Source organism: Ictalurus punctatus, chromosome 20 (genome assembly GCF_001660625.3).
Source record: "Ictalurus punctatus breed USDA103 chromosome 20, Coco_2.0, whole genome shotgun sequence".
In the NCBI taxonomy this organism is placed as follows: domain Eukaryota; kingdom Metazoa; phylum Chordata; class Actinopteri; order Siluriformes; family Ictaluridae; genus Ictalurus; species Ictalurus punctatus.
In genome coordinates, this window is record NC_030435.2 from 10,498,098 (window position 1) to 10,509,200 (window position 11,103).

Sequence of the window (11,103 nt, forward strand, 5' to 3'; positions counted from 1 at the left end):
TTACAACCAGCTGATCATAGCCTGACAATCACCGCAAACCTGTATATGTGAGTGTTAGGAAGAGTAAATGAATGACATGGAACACTATTTCCTGTGTTCCCTTAAGCATTGACTGTATATAAATGGAATAAAGGGACTTCTATCCCTTTTTTCCTATGACCTTCATGTACATTTATATTTACATTTATGGTATTTGGCAGATGCCCTTATCCAGAGCTACTTACAGAAGTACTTTAAAGTCTCTATCAACAAATACATCCTGATACTGGCTCACTAGTTCATGGACTAAGACTACCATCAGTCTAATAAAATAATATAGTAATATAGTAAGAAAAGCACACAGACAACACTTTTTGTGCTAATGTAAGTACTTTAGAAAAGGGTGGGTCTTTAGATGTCGTTTGAAGACTGCCAGTGACTCAGCTGTTTGGAAGAAGAGAAGAGTCTTGATGCATGCCTTCCTGTACCTGAGATGGTGGCCAACTGCCAGTCGAGCAGTGCTAGAGGATAAGAGCTTTGAGGTAAGTGGGTGCTGGTCCTTTTTTGGCTTTGTAAGCTATAGGAAGCCAGTGGAAGGAGTGTAGAAATGGGGTGGTGTGGGAGAACTGCAGCTGCATGAAAACCAGTCATGTAGTTGCATTCTGTGTCAGTTGCAGAATGTCAAATATGTCAAATGGTGCTCAGAGGCAGACCTGCTAGGAGAGAGTTGCAGTAGTCCAGTCTCTGGTCATCTGGTAAACTCAGGCTCACGAAATTCACCACTGCTGAATGTAATGTGGGGAGACAGATCGGATAACTCTGAAGTATTAAGCAACATGGAACAGGCTGCCATGTTGACACCTTCTTTAATGCCCAAGATATCTACTGCTATGCATTATGTGCTGTGGTATAGATAGAAGGCGGTCATCAGTTATATTTATATCTTAATGCTGACTACATAACTTGGGTGAAATTTAATCTCTATCTCCCTTCCCCTCCTCTTCTCCCTCCTAAAAGTAAATTAGACTTAGCTCCTCTTCCCACTCAGTCTTTGGGTGTGATATTTGACTGGTGTGGTGGCTGTGTACATGGTTTTTAAACTTCCGTGTGTGAGCTTTTTGTCCTGGTAATTTAAAACATGTCAGGATTCCTGGACACAATGGCCAGATGTAAGAATTATACCACATTTGGCTATGTGGAGTGTGGGTCTTGCACTGGAAAGAAACAAAAGGCCATCAAGTCTTGTCTAGTGTGCTTGGACTCCTACTGTCCAAGTCACTTTGAGCTCCATGAAGAACTGCACTCAGGACAGCGCCACAAAATAATGAATGCCACAGGGTTTCTCCAGGACAAAATCTGCTCTAGGCATGATAACCTGCTAGAGGTCTTCTGCTGCTTGGATCAGCAGTGTATCTGTCTCATGTGTATGATGGATGATCACAAAGGACATAGAATTGTGTCTGCTTCAGCAGAGAGAACAGAGAAACAGGTTTGTAATGAAAATGAAGTGTTTTGCAAATTAATGTATTGAACAAATTCTACCAAATTTGAAAATACATTATATGTCATAAGATTTTATTTAATGATATTTAATAAATAAAGTGCACACTGTACTGTCTATTGGTGTATGATGCTGTTTAAATTTAAGTTTTATAATGAGGGGTGTTAAAAATAAATTTGCTAGGATCAGGTTCTGTGTAATTTGAGTATGAAAACAGACATAGATTCTGTTTGTTACCCACGTCATCTGTTACTCTCCTCAGCAGAATGGTCTGTCCTAGAAAAACCCCATGAGAATAGACAGTTAATGCAGTCAGATTAAAAATAAAAAGCAGTGACACCTGCCACTGAGTAATATAATATGATAGTACTGCAATGCGTGGCATATCCAAGGGTGGACAAATTATACTTATATTGAGAAATTATACTTAAGTGAAAATATAGGTAATGTGCCAAATCTTACTGTTAAAGTGGAAGTAAGTGAAAGTAAAAAAAGTTGCTACTTTTAAATATACTGTATTAAAATGCAATATAATGCATTAAAATGTAATGGCTAGGGTATCCAAAACAGTCAGAGGATGATTTTATTTCAAAAGCAAGTACACTGTTATTCCTGCAAACATCATTCAGTCACTGTAAGTCATTTGCTGGTCATATGCATGACTAATAGAACATGGTTTGCTAATGAATTAATCAGAAGTAAAACATCATAAAAATATGCAATATTTGCCATCTAGCTAGAATTGGATGTGCTATCCTAGCCAATAATATTAGCTGCTGGAATCAATGCTAGTCTATCCTGGCATTAGAAATCAAGCATTTAACTGTAAGTTAAATATAGACAGTTAATGTTAGCAAATTACTGAGACTTGCCTAAACATGCTTTTTCAAATTAGACGGAGTACATGCCTCCTAGGGAGGCAAAGCATGTATTCACTTATTCCAGCATATTGAAACATTTTACTGAGGAAGGGCCAGGGTGCTCATTTGACACTGCAGTCTTATCCATCTTCAGATGCACATGAATGTGCTAACTACATTGTGTAGCATGAGAACAGTCTGTTTGGTAGTGGACACACACACACACACACACACACACACACACACACACACACACACACACACACACACACACACACACACACACAGTACATGTATGTAATGTTCACACAGCTCAACTACATATTAACTATTTAACAGAGCCAGATGGGTGAGTCAAAAATGAAATCGCAGCAGAGGATCCTGGAGAGGAAAAGGGAGCTTGGGGAAATGCAGAAAGCTGTGAAATCTCACAAGGTATGTTTAGGAGCATGAGAGAAAAACAGCACCTGGAAACTTTTCTAGATCCGACCGACAGAAAGGATTGGATCACAGTACAACCCCACTGGGTATTGTTGATAAGGAAGAGAGGGTAATCAATCATAAGTTAGCTAAACTAAAATATGAATAAGTCTGTGAATGTATTTGCATTTTGCCTTGTGATGGACTGGTGTCCCATCCAGATCGAATTCTCCAAGCTTGTTCTTTAGTTATAGGCTCTGGATCCCTATCCTGCAACCCTAATCAAGATAAAGTGCTTACGGAAGATAAATGAATGAATGAATAAAGGAATACATAGACTAAACTTAAAACAGGTTAGAAACTATCACAAATTGTAAATTGTTATAAAATTATCTTAAATGTCAGGGAAATTCATGGACAATATGCTGATTACCTGGTTCACCTTTGTGAGGAGTTGGAAAGAACAAGAATTTTAAAAAAAGCTCCAGTGTGTGTGTGTGTGTGTGTGTGTGTGTGTGTGTGTGTGTGTGTGTGTGTGTGTGTGTGTGTGTGCGCGTGTGTGTATACATACAGCAGTCTGCACAGGCAGCACTGGAGGAGAGCGAAAAGACCTTCACTGAGATTATTTGCTTTATTGAGAAAAAACGCTCTGAGGTTCAGGACCTAATTCGAGCTCAGGAGAAGATTGCAGTAAGCCGAGCCGAAGGCCTCCTGAAGCAGCTGGAAGAGGAAATTGCTGAGCTTCAGAGGCAAGATGAAGAGCTGCAGCAGCTCTCTCTAACAGAGGATCACATTCACTTTCTGCAGGTATTAGCCTTTTTTCAGGAAACCAACAGTCCTTGGGTGGCTTTGCCTCTGTTTCATGGATTGTATAATAAAATGCAGCATAGACTATGAAGTGTGTTCAAACATTTTTTGTTTCCTTGTTTGTAGCGTTATGTGTTTCTCACTGCCACTCTTGGATCTTCAGATTTACCCACCATCACTGTTAGCTCTGTCCTCTCCTTTGAGGAAGTAGCAAAGTCTGTAACTGAACTGAAAAAGCATTTGGAAGATGTTTGTAAAGCAGACATGGAGAAGATTGAAAAGAGAGGTAATGTTCAAATCACTTTATTTCCATTAACTGTTTCACTAAGCCTTGGTAATCCTTATATTCTCTTTACTGCATTGTAATTGTAACACTAGTGACGATTGATTTTGCAAGTTATAAAGTATTATTCTGTTTGGTACAGCAGAGATAGTTTAATGACATAGATACCTTTTACATCCACATTATGGTCCAGATAGATGGAATCTTAATATGAGGACACAGGCATACAACTTGTGTGCAGAAAACCACATACACGGGACCGTAATGTGGATGTAAAAGGTGTCTATGCTATTAAACTATCTCTGCTCTTCTGAACAGAAGGTGTCCTAAGGTGTGTTTTACAGGAGAGCCCAAAGATAAGTCTCTGTGTAACTGTGTAAACCACACCCACCCATCCACCCACACCCATACACACACACACACATACACACACACTATTTAATTCATATTAATGTTTTTGTTTTTTTTCTGTATCCATAGTGAAGCAAATTCAAATCCTTACACCCATGACCAGAGAGGAGGTCCTGCAGTGTAAGTCATTCTGACAAAATAAACACACACACACACACACAATTATTATTTATGCAGCAAATTAACGCTATGCCTAAACCTAAACCCAACCATAACATCAGTAACCAGAAGGAAACATTTAAGTTCTTTTTGTTTTTGTACAAACAAAACTTCATCATCAGATTACTGCGAGCTAACCATGGATCCCAACACAGCGTACAGACGCCTCAGCTTGTCCGATAGCAACCGAGCAGTGTCCAACTATGACCGGGACCTGCCTTACCCAGATCATCCGGAGAGGTTCGACTGGCCCCAAGTGTTGTGTGAGCAGCCAGTGTGTGGACGCTTTTACTGGGAGGTGGAATGGAGTGGAAGAAATGGTGTTAACATTGCTGTCTCGTATAAAAGCATCCACCGAAAGGGTGGCCACAATGAGTGCTGGTTTGGGTGCAGTGATCAGTCGTGGAGGCTGTACTGCTCACCGTTTAGATATGCCTTTAGGCACCACGGCAAGGAAACATACATCCCCAAAATGGACAACTCCACCAGGATTGGCGTGTACGTTGATTATAATGCTGGGACACTATCTTTCTACAGCATAGCTGGAAAAATGATTCTGCTCTATATAGTGCAGTGTGAGTTCACAGAGCCTCTGTATCCAGGATTTACTGTGTGGCCAGGATCCAAACTGACACTGTGTTGTCCTACAAAGGTCAAACAGATATAGATAAGAGATTTTTAAGACCAGATAACAGAGTTTTCTTAGTTAATTTCACAGAAGCCAGTTTATGTTCTTGTTTTTTCTCAGCATAGAAATGGATGATCCAGTTCCTCAGTAACTTAGCACTAAGCTAGTTGGTTCTGGTATGCTAACAATGATTGTAAAATAAAAATGTGGAGGTATATAAAATGTGCTTACATAGATATACAACAAAAATATTAGAGAAGTTGGATCAAAAGTACATTATTGTATGATATATCAGTGCTTTGTTATCGACCATTAAAGGTTTTATAATTACAATTCTAGAAAATTAGCAGGGCTGTTATGAAAAATTAAACAGATTGACCACCAGGGGCAGTGTTTCAACATCTGGATACCTTCTTCTGCATGTGTGGACAAGTGTTCCAAAAACACCAAGTCATGTGGTGACCATATGGCCTTCTAAAATACCACTCTCATTCAATTTCATCATCTCACCTTGTTCACGTTTTTTTTTTTTTTTTTTTTTTTTTAGCTCTCTGCATATCAGCTCTGAGCTACAGGTACAGAGCTATAGGTGAACCTGCCCTCTAAAGCTGGTGATAGTCTCATAATGATTTCAAGTCCTTCAGTTGGCTATGAGATAACTTGGATTAATCTACATCTATGGAACCTTTCAGTTATGGCTGGGGTGGCGTCCCTTGGTGTGCTAAGCGCCTGTCAGGGCACCACAGAAGGCCACTAGTGTGGTGGAGTGGGTTGCCCTTATAATACCATGCTCACACAAGGGAGTTGTGAATTAGTTAATTTATTAACTCATTAACTCCCATACAACCCCAATTCCAAAAAAGTTGGAAGAGTATGGAAAATGTAAAAAAAAAAAAAAAAAAAATCATTTGTCATTTGAAAATTCAATTCACCCTGTACTATATTGAAAACACATTATTAACCACTAATATATATTGTGTATATATATATATAAATAAAAGTGAACTGTCATTCAGACCATACATGGAGTGCACAGCAGAACAAAATTGCGTTTCTCCAAGCTGAAATATGCAGAAATCTAAAAAAATATATATATAAAAAAATTAAATAAATAAATTATTGTACATAGTACCTGCAAACTTGACACTAGTAAATATTAATATAAAATGTTCTACTAATTTGAAATTTAATTATTGCACAGAAAAAATAACAGCAGTTTAAGATTTACATTCATGGAATGTGTGCATGTTCAGGAGTTGAAAAGTTCAAGACAGACAAACATGTTTATGTACTGTTAAAGGGAGTTGAGTAGTCTGATGGCCTGTGCAAAAAAGCTCTTGTTGAGTCTGGCAGTCTTGCACCGCATACTGCGGTAGCATTTGCCCGATGGCAGAAGGTAAAACAGATCATGGGCGGGGCGAGTGAAGTCCTTGATTATTTTATTGGCTCTGCTTATGCAGCCTGAACGGTATAGGACCTGTATAGTTGGAATTGAAGTTCTGATGATTATCTCTGTCATCCTCACAACTCTCTGGAGTGCCTTTACTAAAGTGTATTTATTATGTTAAATGCAAGCATATATTCTAAATGATCTATTTTATTTTTCAGCGTCGCTTTCTACACTAAATAGCATTGTTTGTTTCTTTGTCTCTTCCCTGAAAATATGCAAATGATCACATGCTGATTGATAGTCCATTGTATTTATTTTGCACCTGGCATATATATATATATATATATATATATATATATATATATATATATATATATATATATATATATATATATATATAAAATATTCTTGACATCTTATTGCATTGTAGTATTATCATAATGACCACAAAAAAGACTATTCATACTCAACACTTTGCAGGAACATTAACATTTTTGCCTTATACCCAAACACCCCCCCCCCCCCCCCCCCCAAAAAAAAAAAATAATAAAATAAAATAAATAAATAAATAAAAAAATTACAACATAAAATAATCTGGGTCTTCCCATAAGTATGTGAATGCCATTGCTTTGAGTTTGAGTTGAGTGCTTTGAGTTTCAAACCATTATTTATTTAAAAAGAATATACTGTTTAAAATTAGAACTTTAAGGATATAGTTTTAAAGAAGTATTTGTTGCAGTAGCCAAATCACCTTACATTTCGCAAAAGTGCTTTAGACAGCTCACAAAAAGTGTTTGAATGGCTTTTTGCAAAGAAGTAAATACTGGCTCTCTTCTACTTCTCAGTGATAAGCGGGTGTCAGAAATGGAATGTTGTGCTGTGTCACCTTGTGTACTGGGGTATTTGTGCTTTTCAATAAGTGCCATCTATTGTCAGGGAGTGAATATGTACTTTCATTCAGCGCTTTTTCACAGGTGTGAACAGGCCCTCACAACCGTGACTGGTTTATAAATAAATGTTCTTAATAACAACAACAACAACAATAATAATATTATTATTATTATTATTAATAATAATAATAATAATAATAATAATAATAATAATAATAATAATAATAAAACGTAATAATAAAACACACTTACTGTTAAGACAGCCATCTCCTCTTAGAAGAACACTTTAAAATAAATACAACTTTGCTGGTAAACTAAAATGAGAAACAATGATTTGTTTATACCCTTAAAGAAGTCGTATTCCATGTCGTATTCCATGTGATAAAAGCAAAAGTACCACTGGTGTGGTAATTGTGTAGTGTAGTGTTGTTTTTTGGGATGCTTTACCATGGGATTTTGTTGTACTTGTGACATTCTTGTGGTACTACTATGACATTTCTGCAGTAATACTTGGAATTTCATATAATAAACCTGTGGTCCTACTATATTTTTGTAGTATTTTTGTAACCTTTTATTTCAAGAATGTTACATTCTATGGTATTCCTGCAAGAAAAATGTTGTTTGTCCATGATAAACGTGTGATATTACTTACTGTTCATACTTGTCATAATCTGAAAAAAATGTAGTACACATGCAAGACAAGGCTTTAGTAGTCACATGTTGATATACAAGGTAAATTGCTACAGTAGGTCATGTTAGTATATGACATACCATATACACTTGTGGTATTGCATTTTAACATTTATTCTCATCACAAACTATCACTGTTCACAAACATCTTTATACCATACAAACTAGGGTAAAAGCACAATAACACAAAGAATGAAAGTGCAACTATATACCCAGCTAACAATTTTATGTTACAAGAACGCTGCCCTAATATTCCCATTAAGTTATAAAAACATTACTTCTGAATGTTCTAGGAATGTTAAAAATGTCCAGTTTTTTAGACGTATTAACATTCTTACTTAGTTATAAGAACGTTATCCATTCGCTCATTATTATAAATGTTCTCTCAATGTTTTTCAGTGGCTATAAATGGAAAACATTACTGGTAGGTCACTAAGTGTTGTTTTCAACTTTATGACAGTACAAAATACAATCTAGTAGGGATGCACAATTAATCGAATATCGAGCTTGATTACGATTATAACTGCCAAGATTACATGAACATGATCAACTGCGATATTGACATTTAAAGTTTGTCCTCTGCTCATAGAAAACTCTGCTGCATATCAAATCAAGCGCTTCCTAAACTTACAGCCAGTCACCATAGAGTGGTGCAGGGATGACATCTTTTTGTAATGCCAAAACCTGGAAACGAGTTAGCATTTTAGCGATCACGCTGCCAGTTTTGCTTCTTGCTCCAGCACTTGTGGAAAGAAAATCGTTACATTAACAACTTGCTAAATGGGACTACAGAGGTTGTTGAGGACATTAAATGTCATCACGCCGAACAGGAAAAAAACTTTGCTGTTAAACTGGTTCAGGTATGCTGTGCACAATTCCCCCAAAAAAACATGGATGGAAATTCATCCACAGATGAAATCTGTATTATGGAAAATGTTTTAAATCAAGTTTGGAAAAGTTGTCGGAAGCTTGGTGCTGGTGACGTTGAAGTTGAGCAACTGTGGTGTAGTAGCATCAAACTTCATAAAAGTTGTGTTAATTTGTGAAAATTATCTTGATGGACAAAACATATTAGTATTGTAAACTTTTCTTGATCACAGAGCATATTTTTTGCAATAATCCAAAAGCCTATGTGAAATCCTATTGGGTTTTTGTCAAGAGAACCAGTGTGATGCTAACTTCCGGGTTCTGGTACAAAATAACATGCGCCACTCTATTGGGTGATTTAGCTGCATATCTCCTCCTGTAAACACTGTTATTGCCTTTTCTGCATAGGCCTGAATTCTTTTCATTTGGTTGCATATTTTTATATTTGATTGCATATTCTTACTTGTCCTATAATTTGGGTACAATTTTATTTATATTTTGCTTCTATGAGATGATGCACTTTAAAGAGCAGTCTAATTGATACTCCTTAAAGATTTGTACATTAGCAGGAATATAGCACAACATGGAGGTGAAAGCAGTGGTCTGTTTATTTAAATGTGAAAGTACAATAAAAATATGTTGTCCCTAAAATCAATGAATAATTGTGATCTCAATTTTGATCAAAATAATCGTGATTATCATTTTGGACATAATCATGCAGCCCTACAATCTAGAAATAATAAAATGGAAAAATAATTAAATAAGAGCTCAATAAAGTACATGGAAGTAAGGAAACATCAGACTATAATTAAACTAAATAACAGTTTAAAATGATAAAGATATGACTTTATCCAGATATCCTTTTAAAAGCAAATCAAAATGTTTAGTCACTTGTTTGGATTTCAATTCAATGTGTATGAAATCGATAATATATGTACCAAAAATAATTCAATATGTTTAATTTATATGATTATATGGTATATATTTTAACTAGAGATGCACCGATTTATCGGCCGATAATTGGTATTGGCTGATAAAGGCTATTTTTCCCACTATCGTCTATTGGCCGATAGTTTAAAAACATCCAATGATCAGGGCCGATTATATCCTGTCAATCAAAAGAGTGTGGGAAAACACATCGATTTTGTGCTGTGTGTAAAGATGATGTCTCTTGTGTGGAATGATAACAAAACTGCAGCTTGTAATCTCTGGACTGATAAAATTTTACACTGGATGTTGCAGCAGTGAAGCAGAGTCGAGTCTAATTACCCCTAGACTCAACTCTGCATTTCCTTCAGAATTGTGGAATTAATTATTATTAATTTAAAAAAAAGGTATAAAAGACAGAACTATCGGTATTGGCCGATATCACTCTGAATAATTGGTTATCGGTATCAGCTGAGAAATTTAGTATCGTTGCATCTCTAATTGTAAATAATATGTTATATTGTTCTACTGTTGAAAATAGTAACACTATATTCAATACATATTACAATTAAGCTTCAGTATAGTTTTTAATACATGAAATGTTTTTAAATAAAATTTCCATTTTAAACAATATCAACAAAAAAAAATGAAAGCACTTTCAAATTCAAGTTACAATGACAAAGACAATTAAGAATACAATAACTTTAAACCAAATTGTAATATCATGAGAGAATTAAATGTAAGAGTTTAAGTGTTGTAGAATATGATATAAAAGATTTTAAAAAATGTATAAAATATATGAAGTCATGTGAAAAAGTACACCCCATTGAAATTGTTGCCTTTATTGACATACGGTGCCCTCCACTAATATTGACACCCTTGGTAATTTTGAGCAAAGTAGGCTGTGAAATATTGTCTTTATTGTTTAACCTTTTGATCGTTTGTTAAAAAAAATTACAAAAATACTGTGCTTTCATTGATATCAAACAATTGCAAACAAAACACAGGTTTAGCAAAAGAAAATCTTTCTTAAATGCATTTGGGCAAGCATACATCCTCTTTGAAAGAGTCTCTATTAATAAAGGTGATACACTCAAACAACAAATAAAATTGACATTTTGTGGTAATTTTCACAATTTAAATTAACAACAACAACAACAAAAAAGATCAGGAAAAATTAAGTGCACCCCTACATTTATCACACCTCCAAATCCATAAAATTAGAATCAGGTGTTGAAGATTGTGTGCCATTCATTAGAACCTGCCCTATTTATACCCCTCTCATATCTAG

General features: G+C 35.7%; 1 protein-coding gene across 3 annotated transcripts; it reads left to right on the top strand.

Moving 5' to 3' along the window:
- Positions 1-1,001: 1,001 nt before the first annotated feature.
- Positions 1,002-7,875, top strand: LOC108280424 (tripartite motif-containing protein 16). 3 transcript variants are annotated; one of them, XM_017495384.3, is made up of 6 exons: positions 1,002-1,468; positions 2,680-2,775; positions 3,337-3,567; positions 3,694-3,853; positions 4,331-4,381; positions 4,543-7,875. In XM_017495384.3, exons 1-6 carry the CDS (start codon positions 1,118-1,120, stop codon positions 5,085-5,087), a joined length of 1,434 nt encoding a protein of 477 aa, XP_017350873.1. In that variant the 5' UTR covers positions 1,002-1,117; the 3' UTR covers positions 5,088-7,875. The 3 variants fall into 3 exon arrangements, with proteins under 3 accessions (XP_017350873.1, XP_047018579.1, XP_017350872.1); XM_047162623.2 differs by having other exon boundaries at positions 3,400-3,567; XM_017495383.3 differs by having other exon boundaries at positions 1,003-1,468; positions 3,334-3,567.
- Positions 7,876-11,103: the final 3,228 nt, after the last annotated feature.

Coding starts and splice junctions, on each gene's coding strand:
- LOC108280424 (XM_017495383.3), top strand. CDS start 1,118: ATGTCAGGATTCCTGGACACAATGGCCAGATGTAAGAATTATACCACA. Junction 3,568..3,693: donor ATCACATTCACTTTCTGCAG/GTATTAGCCTTT, acceptor CCTTGTTTGTAG/CGTTATGTGTTTCTCACTGC. Junction 4,382..4,542: donor CAGAGAGGAGGTCCTGCAGT/GTAAGTCATTCT, acceptor CTTCATCATCAG/ATTACTGCGAGCTAACCATG.